Source organism: Idiotropiscis lumnitzeri, chromosome 12 (assembly GCF_059441095.1).
Source record: "Idiotropiscis lumnitzeri isolate Australia: NSW breed Sydney's pygmy pipehorse chromosome 12, RoL_Ilum_1.0, whole genome shotgun sequence".
Lineage (NCBI taxonomy): Eukaryota > Metazoa > Chordata > Actinopteri > Syngnathiformes > Syngnathidae > Idiotropiscis > Idiotropiscis lumnitzeri.
The window spans coordinates 17,985,739-18,003,012 of record NC_142402.1 but is presented as its reverse complement, the minus strand read 5'-3'; the positions used below and the strand labels follow the sequence as shown (position 1 = coordinate 18,003,012).

The 17,274-nt window shown below is 41.1% G+C and overlaps 2 protein-coding genes across 4 annotated transcripts in view; both read left to right on the top strand.

Moving 5' to 3' along the window:
* The first annotated feature begins 247 nt into the window (after nt 1–247).
* Nucleotides 248–3,448, top strand: LOC148326315 (leptin receptor gene-related protein-like). 2 transcript variants are annotated; one of them, XM_088312157.1, is made up of 4 exons: nt 248–602; nt 827–902; nt 1,601–1,747; nt 2,139–3,448. In XM_088312157.1, exons 1-4 carry the CDS (start codon nt 587–589, stop codon nt 2,167–2,169), a joined length of 270 nt encoding a protein of 89 aa, XP_088168283.1. In that variant the 5' UTR covers nt 248–586; the 3' UTR covers nt 2,170–3,448. The 2 variants fall into 2 exon arrangements, with proteins under 2 accessions (XP_088168283.1, XP_088168282.1); XM_088312156.1 differs by having other exon boundaries at nt 254–602; nt 1,601–1,784.
* Nucleotides 3,449–5,381: 1,933 nt separating this feature from the next.
* The window catches only part of LOC148326314 (3',5'-cyclic-AMP phosphodiesterase 4B-like), a 29,041-nt gene continuing 17,148 nt past the window's right edge, over nt 5,382–17,274 (top strand). Inside the window, exons 1-7 of one of the 2 annotated variants that reach the window (XM_088312138.1) lie at nt 5,382–5,523; nt 8,300–8,407; nt 9,798–10,048; nt 12,268–12,462; nt 12,896–12,932; nt 13,600–13,670; nt 13,976–14,025. In XM_088312138.1, coding sequence (XP_088168264.1) covers nt 8,363–8,407; nt 9,798–10,048; nt 12,268–12,462; nt 12,896–12,932; nt 13,600–13,670; nt 13,976–14,025 — 649 coding nt within the window. In that variant the 5' untranslated portion in view covers nt 5,382–5,523; nt 8,300–8,362. Of the gene's footprint in view, nt 5,524–8,299; nt 8,408–9,797; nt 10,049–11,463; nt 11,632–12,267; nt 12,463–12,895; nt 12,933–13,599; nt 13,671–13,975; nt 14,026–17,274 lie in introns of those variants that run through there. The other variant, XM_088312139.1, reaches the window with a different exon arrangement.

The window sequence follows — 17,274 nt, the reverse complement described above, 5'->3', positions numbered from 1 at the left end:
TTTTTTACCCATCCATCCATTATCTGAATCGTATTATCCTCAAAATGCTCTGCGCTGGTGAGGGAGTACTGAGCTGAAATAATATTTCGCAGGAGGATCTTGAGAAAAGTTGAAAACCGCCGATCCATTCTTTTTCGGACTTTGTGGCTGGATGGTATTAAACTAAAATTCCAATGGGTCATTGATGGCATTAAGAAAAAAAGCAGGGCTTCGCTTTGGCTTTCACGCGCTTCCTACTTCTGTCGCGTTCTGATTGCGTCATCAGAAGAGAACGCAACCGATATCAGTCATAACAGTCAGTTGAGTCTCTCGTTGTCATGTGGTGAAATCAACGACCTCACCACGAGTGGCTTTGTGACAACCGCATTTGCAATCGGTTGACAAATAAACGAAGTAAAGAGAAGTTGAGTCATAACCGCGGTCGTCGTCGGCGCGCGAGAGGATCAGCGCCGTCTGTCGACTAACTTTGATGAGTCACGTGACCAGGAGACGAAACTAGGAAGGGGAAACCCTGGCGAGGGAAGTGGGAAGTTCGTCACGTAAACACTGCCAAAAAGAAAGCGAAATCCCCGACGAGTTGTCCACAATGGCCGGGATCAGAGGTATTTACTTCGATGTGAAAGATGAACGGTGGATGGTGCAGATTATTTCACAAGTAGTATTACTGCTTGACAAACTTTGTTGGCGTCTTGTTATCAGAACATTTATGCAGTCCTTCCGACAGTCACTAACCTTAATCGTAATATCCAACAAATGTTTAATTTTAACAGACACCACTGGTTTATGTTTTGTATCCTGCTCTCATGTATCCGCTTTCTTCCTCTAGAGCTGATCGGGTTGTCTTTTGGTGGCGCCATCGGGCTGACTTTTCTGTTTGTGGGTTGTGCAGTGCAACAGTTTGGGTATGTTGTTTAATAGAACAAAGGCATAAAACAAACGAGCCACCTTTGGACAATAATTTCATTTGCAAAAGTTACAGTTCACTGAAAGACAACATAACGTCACAATGGTAAACAGTCATATTGTTGACGGATGTAGTCATGTGACTTTGTGACGTAAAAGCTCGATTCTCAGTGGTTGGCTATGAACACTAAATTGCAACGTTTATAACATGCCTTTAGTTTATTCCCAGCTGTGTATGTACACACACGTATTGCGTTGATATCGGTTACTCGTGGAGGCTGCCGATAACCAACCGCTGATACTTAAAGGCAAAGTCAACTCCAATTTGTTTTTACACTGTTATACACAGCCCCATTGCTCTAAACGTGATATTCTGATTATTAATGAGTTTGTGGAATATGAATTAAGCAAATAAAAGGCACTGGCTTGAATCCATTTTCCCACTTGGACTGATAATGACATCAATGACATCAAAGTTGCTGAGGTAACGCAACTCATTTTCATTCAACTACAAGTGGCAAAATGGCTGCCCCTTGTGATGAATAAAAACTAGTGGATTGTATGACTATATAAAACACTAACAACCACAAAATCAGCCAGAATCTGGGTGAATAAAAATTACAATTTTATAGTAACTGTGGCAGTTGTATCATTGGAAAATTACCTGGTTTGTCTTTTGTTTTGTCATCCCCTACAGAGTTTACTGGCCAATGTTTGCGCTCTTCCTGTACATCCTGAGTCCAATCCCAATCCTTTTAGCCAACCGCAACAGTGATGACGCAGACTCCCCTAGTGCATGCAGAGACCTGGCCTATTTCTTAACAACTGGAATCGTCATATCAGCGTATGGGTTCCACTTTGTCCTCGCTCATAGTAGCACAGTGAGTTCACTTATGTATGTGTGTGAGTGTATTTATATATATATATATATATATATATATATATATATATATATATATATATATATATATATATATATATATATATATATATATATATATATATATATATATATATAAAACCTGCTGCAAAAGCAACATGGTGCATTCCGGGTGCTTTCACAACATAGGAATTTGCATACACAAGCTGCGCCACGGCATATTAATGGTTTTGCTTCAAATGTTTTTTTTTTATGATTATCAGATGCCAATATGGAAGTCCTGATAGAATTCTGATGAGTTGCCCATGTCGCCCTGATATACGGCTTCATTAACCTTCTTGTTTCTCGCTTGCAGATCGAGTGGGGTGCCTGTGGTCTTGCCCTGACAGGAAATACGATTGTCTTCCTCACAATCTATGGCTTATTTGCCATTTTTGGAAGTGGCGAAGAATTCAATTGGGAACAGTGGTAAAAGTGTTTTACTGTTGATTTGGGCAGATGCAAGGATGTATAGACGGATGGACGGACAGCTGGCTTGGCAGCAGACTTAAGGGATACTCGCTTTTGAAATGTCAGTTTTCTTGACGTTCTCTCCGTTATGGTCTGACATCAAGCCTTGTGCTCTATTATTGTGCCTTATGTCTGGAACGGCAGAGTTACACCTTCAACCCACATAGCTTTAACCACATGATTTAAAAAAAAAAATGTATACAAACCGGGCTTGGCTTGTATTTTTCCCCTACTCAAGTCTAATCACGATTAAAAACACACTGCCAATCTTGCTGGATTTTTTGTCCATTGTCTTAAATGGGCTACAGCAAATGGAGTTGTGTTGCTTGTTTTAAAAAATCTAATAGCAGGGAAAGTCGTCCTTCTTCATGCTCCATCTCCTGGACAGATGTTGGATGTCTAGTTTGTTTACTGTACCTTGCCACTGAACATTTCACAGATTTTTTTTTTTCCTGTCATTTTTAAAGCATTCAATTTTGTTCTTGTGCAATTGTGAACATTCTCACCAAAGATGTAAGATTCACCAAAGATATGTAAGATGCAGCCTATTTCTACCAAACCTTGTGCCTACATGCCAGTTGAAGGTTTTAAAAGAGCATATATTTATTCATTCACTGTGTGAATTGACCAGTAAAGTGCTTTTTTTTCCCCCTATTTCCGCAAACGACTGCAACAGTATTTATGAGTTTTACTGGGTGACCCAAAATGATTGCAACCCATACTATCGCTGATCAAATTGTTATTTATTATGGTATTTGTCTAATTTTTCAGATCATTTGAAAAGAAGGCACAGCAAAACGAAGCGTCAATAGCTTTTTATTCTGAAAGTGCCTTGGACACCCGAGCAGAGGACAATTTGCTTGGAGACCTATTTTCCGACCAGGTCATTGAAATCTGTGCAGGTGAAATTTAGAAGAAAGTTGAAATGCAATTGTTACCTGGATTGATTTACAGATGGACCAATTAATTCAGCAACAAAGGAAGGAGCTCGTATATCTCATCTCGGCTCAAGGGTGTCAAATTAGGTCTTCCAACGCTAACGAGTGCTTAAAGATTCTCAAAAGTACTTTTTGAAGCTCTTGACTAAGTTTTGTTTTCTAACACTGATTAAAACTGTATTGTAAAATAAATGTCGAAGTTTTGTCTTGCTGTTTACATTTAGTTGTGTATAATGTCCACCATGTAACAGTCCAGATAGGCACAGGAATGCATTTCTTTTCAGACCGACAAACTTATTACTAACGCTCGAACTGCAATGCAGTGCAACCTTTTAAGGAGTAATGGTAGGTTTTTTGTTTTTTTTTAACGCCACTATGGCAGCTTGAATGTTCAATGATGCTCATAAGTGTAGGCACACTTTAAAGCGATTTGAAATGACTCACCCAATCAGATCTTTCATCCAGAGCAGCTTTGCCAGTGGAGTGAGTGGGCCTGTGTGAAAAAAGTCAAAGGAAGCAAGTTAGGCAAAGATCATGTACTTAATTTTTAAATGAAAACTTCAACGTAAATCAAAGTTACGGATAACTATGACAAGTTGATCTTCTAGACCTCAGCTTGAAGGCATTTTTCTGAACTGAACCACTTTAAAGGGGTACCGTCGGCAAAAATATTATATGTGCCCACAGTAATCTAAGCACAATATTCTAATAAATAGTATGCATGTGGAATAAGAAACAGATGAATCCATCTGTTTTCACCCATCTCGGCACTGCCATTTTGTCCTGTATTGCTGCCTGACATTGACATCAAATTCTCCTCGGGGTCTGCGCACTGTTAAGTGGGGGAAAGAATATTTCATCAAGTGGTTGCACAAAATAAAATAATCTGGATCCAGATACGTTTCTGAAGTATAGCCTAGTAAGTAAATTGTTGATTCTACGTAGTTCCACCACTTGCTGAAATAAAATTGAGTAAATAAAAGCTTTTTTTCAGTGTGCTCTATATTAGAGATTAACTTGGCAACCTCATCCAATTTGAGTGGTTCAAGTACACTATCTGTGTGTCGAGGATAAACTGTTTATTCAATGAATGCACTTCCTCCGGGAAGAAAATCCTCTATGAATAAATACTATATTCATGGTAAACAGCATGAATCCCCAACGTCCCTCAGAGGTTATGTGTGAAGCATGCCTTGATTCCTGAATGCATACAATACAACCCAAAACGATTTTGAGAGAAATGTGAGTGAGAATAAAAACAAGTAAAATATGGAAAACGATGAAAGAGCTCTGGGACGCTATTCACTTCTGTTCTAGCACAGCTGTTGCCTGGCAACAGCCATGGCATTCAGATAGTTCACCAACAAGGACGCATGTGGCCTTGAACACAAGCCAATACTTGAGTAGCTATACTGAAATTGTATAAATTATGTAGGGAAAAATAACACGTGCAGAAGGAAAGCTGTGAAAAAAACTGCCATGGGGATTTATCGTGGGAATGTAGAAGAACTCTAAACTGATTCAGGCCATTCAAACTTACAGTAAATTTATCAAATTTAAGAGATACATATTTTACATTTACCTCCTGCTTCCACGTTTCTTGAGCAATTGAAGCCCATCTTGCTAACTTCAAATTGCAAAATCAATATTTAAATCTCACCTTTACGTGTCGTGATGTCATTTTCAGTCGCCAGCCGGTCACGGTACAAGATAAAATGGCCGACCCCTGCGATGGTGAAAAACGGATTGAAAGTAAGTGATGATACATTTTAATTGGAAAAAGAAAACAAATAACAAAACAAGAAGAAAAATCGTAATGATTCAATTTATAAGAGACCCTGAATTTACTATTACAATGTAGTACTATAACATTTCCTCTAACACGTATATTTTGGGTGGTTTGGAAATGTGGAATCCATTTGGCTGTCATTTATGAACATTGAACAATAATCAAAGGGTCAAGCCATCCACTAAAAGTCGTTTTACGGAGTGGGCGCAACAGCTGCTGGAACAGATGGATCCATAGTTTGTTCCGCCTGTGTGTCGGATGGATCCCGGCGGGAGTGCGGCGGCGCGGGGCGGCGGAGCACACAAGCATTGGCTCGCGGAGGGATTTGCGCGGCCAGTGACAAAAGCCAATCGATGAGCTCGCTGAACTCGGGAGCGGTTACGAGCGCGAATCGCCCAAATAAAGAAGGGCGAGACCACCGAGAAATGAGACCGAGCTAGAAGCACCGACGGACGGATTGCGGACGTTCAACGACACCGCTTCTTTAACCGCAGACTCCTGAGGTACACACTCTTGAAAATGTTGATATCCGTCTTTTTTTATTTCACCTATTTCTGTCCAGTGCCCACTCACGCAACAGTACTGTAAATGGACATTTTATGTTTTATTCATGTCATTTGTAAATTTTCGCTACATTTATTTTCCCACCTGATGCCCTAGCTCTTCGATGTAAAGTGCATTTTATAAGTTCATACTGCACACGCCGCTTACAACATCTCTATGTATAGTAGGCAATTTCCTTCTGATGCACACGAAAGACAATCCCGCACTTGCGTGGCTTTTAATGCGGGGACAAGTTTTTGTTTTAGCTCAAATGTCCTAAACATTTGTTTAAAAAGTGAGGCAACCAAAACTTTAGTTGAACTGTGAGCAGACTTCGTAGGAGTAATACTAATGATGATAACTATATAGTTTTAAAAGTAATAGGCGATACCAGTTATCGATATTGGGCTGATACCAGGTATTATTTTAAGGCATCGGCACCCGCGACCCTTTTATAGAAGTAGCAGGCGATACCAGGTATCGATATTGTTTTAACGTTCTTGGTTTTATGACTGATTTGTACTTTGTCTACAGCACTTTGCATGGAGCTGCGGTTGTTTTTAAAGCGCTCTATAAGTTAAGTTGAATTTAGTTAAACCTTTAGTGTCTATCAGTGGTCTCAAACTAGCGGCACGGGGGCCTTTTGTGGCTCACACACTGATATTTTGTGGCCCCCTACTTGACATCAAAGTTTAATATTAGTGCGCCCTCTTCGTTTTTTTTTTTTTGTTTCCCTTTTGTTTTTCAGAGTTGCGGGGCACTGGTTGCTATTAAAAAAAAGGCAGACTCCCATTACGTCTGGCCTCGTCAATCACAGGTCAAATACGGCGAAAGAAAACCATTCACATTCACATTTGCAGAACTGAACCCGCAGTGTCTACGCAGAAGTCATGCGAGTACACCACAACGCCACTGTGCATCTTAATTCAAACATAATGAATACTTGCTGTGTCTTAGTTGCCATTTAGCGATTGGAGGTTGTGCAGTGGCACTTTAAATCATGCCATCATGCTGTCATCTGTTACAGAATCATCATTATGAATGAGCAGTTTTGTGTTTCTGGCTTTGTTATTCACATCAGCAACAAAAGATGATTTAACTACCCCTCATATAGCCGTAGTTGGGGTATTAATGTTGATTTATTATTTTTTTTTACTTCTCTGGTTTATAGAGAGTGCTGTGATTGATTGCATGTGATTTTAATTTTTTTTTAACTTGGCTTTTGGAATTGCCATTTCCTGACAAAGTAGAGAGGAATTTCAAAATGGCACTCAGTAGAGCAGAGACTATTGCCAAGGCTCAGCAATTCTAATTAGACTCACCCTTGTACATTTTCATTATTATCCAGCTCCTGCACATGCCTGAATTTTGTTATTGTGATTCATGCATTATTCACTGACAATTGAAGAAAAGTGTATTTGGAAAAAAAAGAGAGAAAAAGTCTGCGGCAAATAATATTCGGGGGATCCTCATCCCATGTAGTTTGTTACCTATTATTATATTTTTTTTAAATTAACATTAAATTATTAATACTTTGCAAGAAGCACCTCAAGTGCCACTTTGTAGCTTTTCATTGTTGTCAGGAGACGTCCATCAGCAACCAATTATTTGTAGAGACACATAAAGCCAACGTGGATATGACATATTGTAGGTTTCACATGCATTGAAAAGTGAGGTATTTATTTTCACTTCCATGTTTGCTCAATTAAGCATCTTATGTGTAAGGGGTACCAATTTTATTGCGGGTGAGCTGGTTATGAGCGGAGCAAACCTGGACACAGTGCAGATCTATGATAATTTGATTTATTAAAAATAATGAAACGCACTTCAAATACTCTATTAGCAGTAATCATAAAAGAGAGGGATAAAAGAGCTGCATCACTGATGCATCTCAAGTATAAAATGAAATTGGCTTCTATTTTAATATAAAGAGCCCTATTTTCAAAGTGCAGTCTACTTGTGCACGGCTGGAGTTTTCTTTCTTTTGGTATTTTCGTTGCTAGAAAGGGGCATTTGCGCCGTTGTGGGAGTGAACAAAACCAGCTTCTTTCAATAGCCAATGGAAGTGTCTCCTCACTGTTGTAAGTTGGTGACTGTGCAATAGAAATATAAAGCTGTGGCAGTTTTTTTTTTAACGGCGAGCGCACATGCACCTGTCTACAAAAAAATAGAGCCCAAAATTTTGATGCCACTTGAAGTGCACATTTGCCTGGTCGGGGCTCAACACTGACAGTCCAACTTTAAAGCATTCTCAAGTCCTGGGGCAAGATGGATGGTGGGTGAGGGGCTAATCGATAGTGACATGGAAATATTGATCCATTTCTGTCGCAGTGATTAGTCACTCGTGTGTGCCTTTTGGTGTGTATCCAGCTGTGTTTAGTTTATAATTGATGAGTTTAGGCCTCATTTTCAGGGCCAATTGGCACAACTAAATAGACTGGCTGTGGAAGACCATCAGGCGGATATAACATGCACAATTCCAACCTGGAGTCATTTTTGGTTAAAATGGTATTTTTATTCGAGTGTAAAATTGTAAAAGAAAATTATAACTTGACAGTAGAAACGGGAAAGCGAATGAATAATACAATAAAGTCGGTGACATGCTGTCACTCTGGCAGAGACAAAGGTGCTAATATTGTGATTAAACGCTGGTGTACTCTCAGCGTAATTGGAAAATAACAACATCAAGCGCTGAATAACTCACTGCACTTCTTATTCATACTCCCCAATGTGCAGATGTCCCGGTGATATTTCCAAAGCAAGCGAAGGAGGAAAAAGCTGTTGCACTGAAAGTGGCTCATGATGAGGAAAAGTCGCAGCGTTCAAGGAGTCACTTCGGGAGACGTAAGTATTGATTCTTCCCGTTAGCCTTCGATTGCAACAAGATTCCCGTGGCCCTATCTCGATTTTGTTTCAACGATTCTAAATGACTGACAATGCATTTTGCGTGACTCAAAATGGTGACGGTGCTCTACACACACACGTGTGACGTGTGTGTGTGAGAGAGTGTTATGAAGAGGATTGAATGAGGTGGGAAGAGGACAAAGGGTGTGAAAAGACAGCCCACGCCAGGAGGACATTTTGGGCACAGATTGAATGGAAAGACACGAGGAAGAAGGACAAATCTGACGGAGAGGCCCATCTGTTTGATCTCTACTCCTTGCTGGCCGAATCTTTTACTCCGACAATGTCCGATAGGAGCTTGCTATAATTCCTTTCCGTGCCTGCCTCCCATCAGACACTCTGGATGTATCCGTTGTGTTTAGAAAATTTAAAGGGGAAGTCAACCCTCCAAAATTCTTTGCAATAAAATGTTCTGTGAGCCTAAACTCGTCTAAACGTGGCATTCTGATTAATATTGCGTTTTTGGAATATGAGATAAGCGGCAAAATCCAGCCGTTTTTAGCCTCCGGGGGCGGCCATTTTGTCACTTCTGTTGACCAAAAATGACATCACAGTTGCTCGGGGTTCGGTTAATGACCAATCACGGCTCACCTGTTTTGTGAAGCTGAGACATGATTGGTCGCCATCTGAGTGGAACATTCTCTTAAATATTTTTTGGGGCGGTTGACTTCCCATTTTTGTTCATTTTGACATGTTCTGGCTTTGATCTTTTTGCGTTTCCTTTCAAGACCATATTTCCGTATTGACGATAAAAACAGCTCTCTCCATGTTTCGATGTTTTGTATTTTAAAGCGATCTAACGGAAAACGTGTCATTCTTCGACTGGTTTGCGTCAATGCACGCAAACACTTGAAGTAAAATTGCAACGTTTCCTCCAGCGACTGCCATTTGAACCAAGAGGTCGATGGAGTTCTAGACTTATGTTCCGATGTCAGTAATGGGATCAATAGTCAATTGCGAAACAATTCTGCTGTTCCGCAGTAAAATATCGATGAGGGTATTTTTATAGTGTCTGTCTTTTGAAAAATGGTTCTCAGTAGAAACGGATATTTCAGGGAACATTCATTATATCCCGAGGCTCAATTTTCACTTTTTGCCCCGGGTGCAAGGAAGGCGATACTCTCAAAAACGGGCACCGATTATATTTCCGAGACGTCTCTGCAAAGTCAGCAGAAAGACTCCAAGACTTTAAAAATTTTTTTTTTTTTTTACCCCACTCTAAAATGACTAATCAGCCCTCCTCATTTGCTACGACAAAGCTCGAAGTACTTTTTTTTTTCTATTTCAGTTCGAGAGGCGTAAACTTTAATTTGCTTTCCTTCTCAATCAGGACAGGAATGATCCCCAAGGGTGGCAATTTCCCACGGGCAGCACCCTCGGACTGGAGGTGGGCAAAGTCCATCGGCGCTTTTCGGGCAACCTGCAGCTGCCCCCGCTGTCATGGCGACAGGCCGAGAAGGACAGGGAACGGGCGAGTTTGCTCTCGCCGCAGGAAGACGCCGTGACTCACAGCAGGCCAACGAGTCTCCCCATCGCTTCGCTGCCCCGGATCGACATTACAAAGGCTGATGAGCCCAACAGGTGAGGCTTTTCGTGATCCAATTACAATTGAAAGTGAAATATTGGAAAAAAGGAGCTTCTATGGTGACCTCTGTTTAAAAATTGAACAGCAATATGACTTTTTCTTGGAATCATTTGACTTTATTACAGGTGATTTGTCGTCTCTTTTTTTAAGCTTTGGCAAAATAGATGAAAGAAAGCCCGCAATTACGCCATCTTTAATCTTATACTACGTGGCTTTTAGCTGCTTTATTTTTTTTTTTTTTTTGAAGATGATCTTGTCGGCTTGTCTGATGTTTTTTTTTTTTTTTTGCTTTTATCTTTGCAGCACTCGCCTCCTGCCTTAACAATTTTCAAAAGCAGTAAATCCATTTTGCTTGAGTGCTGGTCAGGGTGCACATTTGCCCTGCTTGTTATCTTTTGGGCAGCACTGTAATTTGTCACTGCTGATGACTGGGTTACTATAATTTAACAGTTGATGTTTAGAAATATATTAACATTTACCCACTCCCAAAGAAAAATTGAAGTTGAAGAAAGGAACAAGCCTATTTTGATAGATAAGGAGTAGAAAATTCTGATAACGCTTTTCAAATGTAGTTAAAGTTGTCGTGACAAAATACTACTTTTGTTCCCTCCAACGCTTCCTTGACCAACAGAACGGCCGCCAGATGGCGCCAAAGCGATACCGCTATTGCTTCGGCCTTTGCACAAAGTCGTCACATGGGGCGGTTTCTCAGCAAACGGTGGTCCCCCCCACCCCCCAAAGAAAATCGGTGAATTTAAAAATAAAAATTTATGACGTTTACTGTACTTAAGTGAAGTGCAGCTACGTGAAAGTTTTATTTCAATGCTATTTTATTGACAGTATTGGTGCTCCCCAACACTGCTGTTGAATGTAATGGATTTTAAAAGACGGGTTTAGCACTTTCTTCTATTTTCCCGCCAGACTATGAATGTCTACTTTGCACTTGAGACATTCTTGAACAGCTTCATGCTTCAACAAACTTCACGGCATAACCGCTATAGATGTTTTGAATACTTTGTATGTGTGTGTGTGTGTGGGGGGGTGTCTGCGTGTGTGTGTGTGTTAATTTTGAACAATTGTGAATGTGGCTCTTTTTACTCCTGCCCTCTTGTTCTACAAAACCAAACTCATCAAGGTATGCCTTGATTGGTTGCTATTTCGCATTGTGCATTTTTGAATAGGACAAGTCACAACATGGTCATTTGGGTGAACTCAGTAGATAATCCGTAATGGTTTATCATGGGAGGAAAAAGGGCAGGCCGTCAGATAAACACTGAATCCTTTACCCGTGGTCCAGCCCAGATGTGCCTTATCCGCCTGCCAAGCCTCCGTTATCCCACCACGTGCTCTCTGACTGGACACAAACAAGGTCCGCTCTTGTCTGTGTGTGTGTGTCATGCACATGTTGGTTCCTGAGTTAGAAGTAAGAGCATCAGTGTCTCTCGAAGCGCTTGAACGTCGATGAAAAGGAAAGAGGAGGAACGCGGAGACGAATGCTACGGAAATCCCCCCGGTGCAGAGCTGGTTACTTTGATTTCAGCGAGGAGGTGCTCAGTGACGAACACCTCTCGGCTCCCAGGTGACTTTTGGCCCAAACCTGTCGCTTTGTAGCACGCAATCGTAAAAGTAAAAAAAAAAAAGAAAAGATGAAATATTTTATGATGATTTGAATCAATTAGCTTCGCTTAGCTTCGTTTATCCGAAATGTCCGCTTTGTTAATAAATCAACGATCTGCTGTCCGTCACGGATTTTAAGATTACGTTGGTGTAGCATCGTGTTAATGTGTCAAATTGGGATTAAGATGACGTGAAATGCAGATGGCGCAGCCTGTCCCGCGGGAGAGTTTTCACATTAATCTGATTTTGCTTGGCAAGAGCTGCTCGATTACTTGCTGATGAATGAACAGGGAGGCAGATCTGACCAGCAAAGCATATTTAGTAATTGAGCAAAATTGTTGTGTTTCAAATGTGGGTCAAGGACGGACCGGTGAGTAATCATTTTCGACTTTATGCAGCCACGTCTTTACTCGACGGAGTTGGTGAGAATGTTGTACTGGGCAGCACGTCTGGCATATGATTGAACCTGCTGATGTAGATTCGATCATAAACGTGAAGGTCGACGGAGAATGGAAAATTTTCCGCACGTTTCTCACATGCAAAGTTGCTTGTTTTACTTCACATCTTCTAACTGATCTTTGTGGTCTTTGGTCTTCAGCTTGGAGGGAGAGAATGGCCCGTCGTTGTGCTGCAGCCCCTCAGACCCTCAAGCCTCTCCGAGTTCGGGTCTGGTTCTTCATCCCAACCTGGCGAGCCACGGCCAGCGTCGAGAGTCCTTCCTCTACCGCTCCGACAGCGACTATGAATTGTCGCCCAAGTCCCTTTCTCGAAACTCGTCCATCGTTGGAGAACTGTGAGTTGTTCCGAGGGCTGAATGATTTATCGTTTTGGGACCGAAATCGCGATCTCAGAATGCGATTTCGGGATTGTAAAAGGGTTTTAAATGATGACACAATTATAAATCCAAAATTATACCTGACGGAAGTAGTTTTTAAAAAATTAAGAACTGCCCTCCTCACAGAACCTCTTTAGTGTCCTTGCATGATTTTCAGAAATGGCTTTTATTTTTTTTCACGTTATAATGGCATTTTCTGTCATATTTGTAAACGTCACGAGACATTGTGAAGAAAATCGCAAGTTAATCAGTGTGTCAGAAAAATCATGATACATTATTTTCCAAAAATTGTTCAGCCCTAGTTGTTCCCTATTGTTACATTGTACATGACAGTTTTTTTTTTTTTTTTTTTTTTTTTTTTTTAATGACATCTTTTTGCCTCTCATTTTAGCCACGGGGAGGACTTGATAGTGACTCCCTTCGCCCAGGTAAGTCAGCGGCGCTTAGGCATGCAAACATGAGTTCCCTCTGATCCATTTATAGATGCAATTTGGATGAGTCGCTTAAGTAACTTTTTTTTGCCACCTAGCGGCTTCTCACTGCGTTTCAGATGTAATTCTGTTTTACGTGAATGACTCCCATTATTAAAGTCCATCCATCCATTTTTTGGACCAGTTTTGGCAGCGTATTGTTTCGATAACTAATGTGTTATTTTTAACGAGATAACAAATAATGTTACGTCAATTAACTTTTTAACTAGTTCCAAATGGAAAATAAACAGCTGAGCATAACAGTCGCCAAGTGATTGTGGAATGGTTTAGTGACGTACATGCAGGGCATGACCTCCCTTTCCAGGCAGAGTCAGCGTGACTGCACTTTATTCTGTCAGTCTTTGTAGTGTGCCATGTGATGGACTGACGAGCAGCACGTCAGCTGCGATTAATTAGCTCGAGCTCTGAACGACCCCGAACAGGAAAATGAGTGCATATTAACAATCAAAATATTGAATTGCTGATAATCGTCTGTTTTTCTGTTCTCTATATATATTATAATGAAAGCCAAACCGTGTATGCTCCATGTCTCTTTGAAGCAGAGTTGTTCTTACAATTTGTTGCTTTTCTTTTTCTTTTAAATAAATGTATTTTATTTTTCCAGGTTCTAGCAAGCCTTCGGACTGTCAGGAATAACTTCACCACTTTGACAAACGTGCAATGTGCATCCAATAAGTAAGTTAGTCAACAAGGGGTTTTGCTAGCTTTACTATAAGCTTCAGAGATTCCAACATATATCGCCAGGGGGCGCCACTGTATCAAAAGCATTCAATGCTGCAGTCCCAGAAGAAACCTATTACCAAGTAAAGTGTAAATTCAACAAAAATATAATATATATAACTCCTTTCACAATACTACGCAACAGAACTTGTGGAGGAAAGACGAATTCTCAAGCTGACAAATAAATTACATTATTCTTTTCTTGTCAATTTGCTGGTTTATTTATATATATTTTATGACCTGTCGTTGTGTCATTACAGGAGGTCTCCTGCTGCGAATCAGCCTCCTGTCACAAAAGTCTGTTTATCAGGTAAGTTCTCTTGATGACCTTCCCAGAATGATGTGGTAACTCCGGGGAAGGGCTCACCTTCCGACGTGCAATGACGCGCAGCAATGTGTTTAGTCTGACACGTCCAATAATCACAAAGTCAGCTCAGCTAATGCGCTGATGACACTCAGCTCAAGATTTGAAATAACACCCAAGTTTTTTTTTTTTTTTTTTCTGGCTACATTCTGGTGTCCTCCTGTATGCCCACAACATACATGTTAGGTTAATGAATTAAAGATGAAGTTGCCCTGAAGTATGAATATGCAGAGTGTGGATGGTTAGTTTGATTGGCGCCCACTAGAGGCAGAGGCACGGATCAAAGTGAGCTACGATAAGCCACAGACAATAAAACTATGACAATGAAAGTAATATGTCACACAATAAGGCTCAGCAATAAATCCAAATTCAATTGTGATTATTACACTCAACGATTACAACAATTACAAAATTGGCATTATCGTAAAAAAAACGATTATTATATACAGTATAGGCGGCACGGTGGAGGACTGCTTAGCACGTATGCCTCACAGTTCAGAGGTGCTTTGTTTGATACTGGCTCCAGCCTTCCTGTTTGCATGTTCTCCCCCTGCCTGCGTGGGTTTTTTCTGGGTACTCCGGTTTCCTCCCACATTCCAAAGACATGCATGGTAGGTTGATTGAACACTCTAAATTGTCCCTAGGTGTGAGCGCAGATGGTTGATTGAATTTGTGTGCCCTGCGATTGGCTGACAACCAATTCAGTGTGTACGGCTGGGATGTGGTTCCAGTTCTCCCGCGACCCTCGTGAGGACAACCGGCTCAGATATTGGATGGATGTTTGAATATTGTTTCCCAAAGTAAAAATCATTTGAATAATCGTGATTTCAATCATTACTAAAATAATCGGGATATTGTTTCATTTCCAGCTCAAAGATAAACCATTCACCAATTAAAAACTGATATTAACATTAACTGATATTTTAGCTGTAAAATGTTAAGGTCCATATTTGGATTTTCAAGTGACGCAGAGAAAGTGGGGAGGTATGGCCGTTGTTTCCTGCTGCACTGGTTCTTCAAGCCTGATTGACGTCAGCAAGGCCTTCAAAGCGGGCGCTCACCGCTTCCTATTATCACAGATGGGCTGCAGCAGCATCTCACAGCAGGAAAAAAAACAAAAAGACAACTGCAAGTCTTGAATTGTCTCGTCCTCATTCATCACAACCTTGACCGATTTGCTTATGCGTACAACTATTCGTTAAAATGAGGGGGAAAAAGACCAACTCGTCACATTTGCTTTTTGGAACGCGACGTTCGGAGCGTCCCTTTTTCGCTATGGAGTATGTCATCAAATATGTCGGACGAAACTAAGAACACACACCTGTTCCTGAGCTAATCGCGATTGTTCCTTTGTGCTCCTTTCTGTCTCATTTTCTCATCCGTCCCAACGGAAAAAGGAGAGCAGATTTTTCCTGTTTTGCGTTTGTGTTCGCAAAGAACTGATCTCTTAATAGTGAGAAAAGCTCCATTCCGGTGCGTCTTGAATTCTTGCTGGAAGCGCCGTATGCTTTGGGATAAGATTTTAGTTGCACGAAGGGCCATAAGTGACCAAAGTTTTCAACCACTCCAATCAGATTTGATATGGGAGAATTGAAATAAACAAAAAGCACATGGCCACAGTCACGAGCTGCGAGTGGACAAGAGTGGGGGGCGGGGGGCTTTGACGTCGCCACTTGAAACTATTTACGCTATCAGCCGACACCATTGATGGTAAGACGACTCAAGTGCTGGTCATGTGAGTTTGCAGTGTTGTGACCGCACACCATCTTGACCCCATCAAACTCTGTCCCGTGAGCCCCCCCGGCGGCCAACAAAGGGCTCTCTCTTCCCTGACCGATTCCGATTATAGGCTTTGCTCTGTATTATACTTGATAAATACAACGCGCCAAGCTCGGGCATGACGTGCTCGACCGTCACTTCGGATTAATCCGGAACGGCTATCCGTGACATTAACTGCGTGTTATCTCAGTTTGTCATTTGATCCCAAAAGGAGATTGTGATCGGCAATGAGTTGGGAATATTTGTTAGACAGCGGAATCAGCACCAGCCAAAGAGGAATCGAAACATTTAAAAACATTTTCTATAACACAAGTCCATTTTTTTTTTTTAATTCATTTGTCCAGTCAGTTTCTCGCAGGCCACCTCACTCCAGTTTATTCTGCAGCAAAAATCCGTTTCAGGTTTTCCAGGCTCACAGCCAAAGGAGAGGATCCTGAGGGCTGGAAGCTGCAGCTTGGTTAAGTATTTGAATTATGTCTATTGACGTCAGCAGAGTCATAAACCTCGTTGCGGCCCATCCCTCGAGCCGGCCCGTGCCAACAAAGCTGCACGGCGCATTGTTAGAGGGTTCGTCAAACAGGCCTTGATGAAGTGTGCGTTTGGATAACAAAACCCAACTCTTTCGTTTTGATAGGTGGGGAAAATGATGTCACAATCGTAAACGGCCTCATTAAAATTCAGGTTTGGAGTAAGAGGAGACAAACTATGGAGTGCTGGCAATATTGACCTGAAAGTGAACGTGCTTGCATTTTAAATTTCATTCATTTCATATTTTTTTTCTGGGGTAGTTGTTTTCAACAAAGATTACGAGTAAACCACAACCATTTTTATTCATCTGCTAAAACAAAGACAATAAGGTATACTCTACATCGGCTTGATGATTTTAATGATTGCGCCACCTCCTCGCTTTTGTCAGCAGAAAAATTCCATGTGTGAAAATGAAAACTGTTTTCAATTGACAATGTACCTGACTTTGTATCAACTCCGATAGTCGCACTCGCTGCTAAGGTCCGCATGATTCATTATTTTAAGTTTAAAACAAACCATTGCGCCCAAAACCACCTCCCTTTTTCCTCCTCCTAATAAATTGACGTACATTACTCGCGAAAAGGTGATTTAGTCCTCAGTCATTCGTGTGTCAGCGGCACGTTGTGTGAAGTCAAACGTGTTAACGACGCATTTATTGCACATGTTGGTGTCACATTGGTCTCTCTCTCGCTCTCTTTCTCTTTGTCTCTCTCTCTCATACACAATGCCATGAGGTCACGATGAAGAATGTTTGTTTGCGTACATGATAGCTCGGAGCGAACTGGTGACTGCACATATTATTTCCTGACCAGTCAGATAAGCATGAATAAACTCAACATGAGTCACATCATCCACGTCAACTTCACAACTTCTCTATCCGGTGAATTG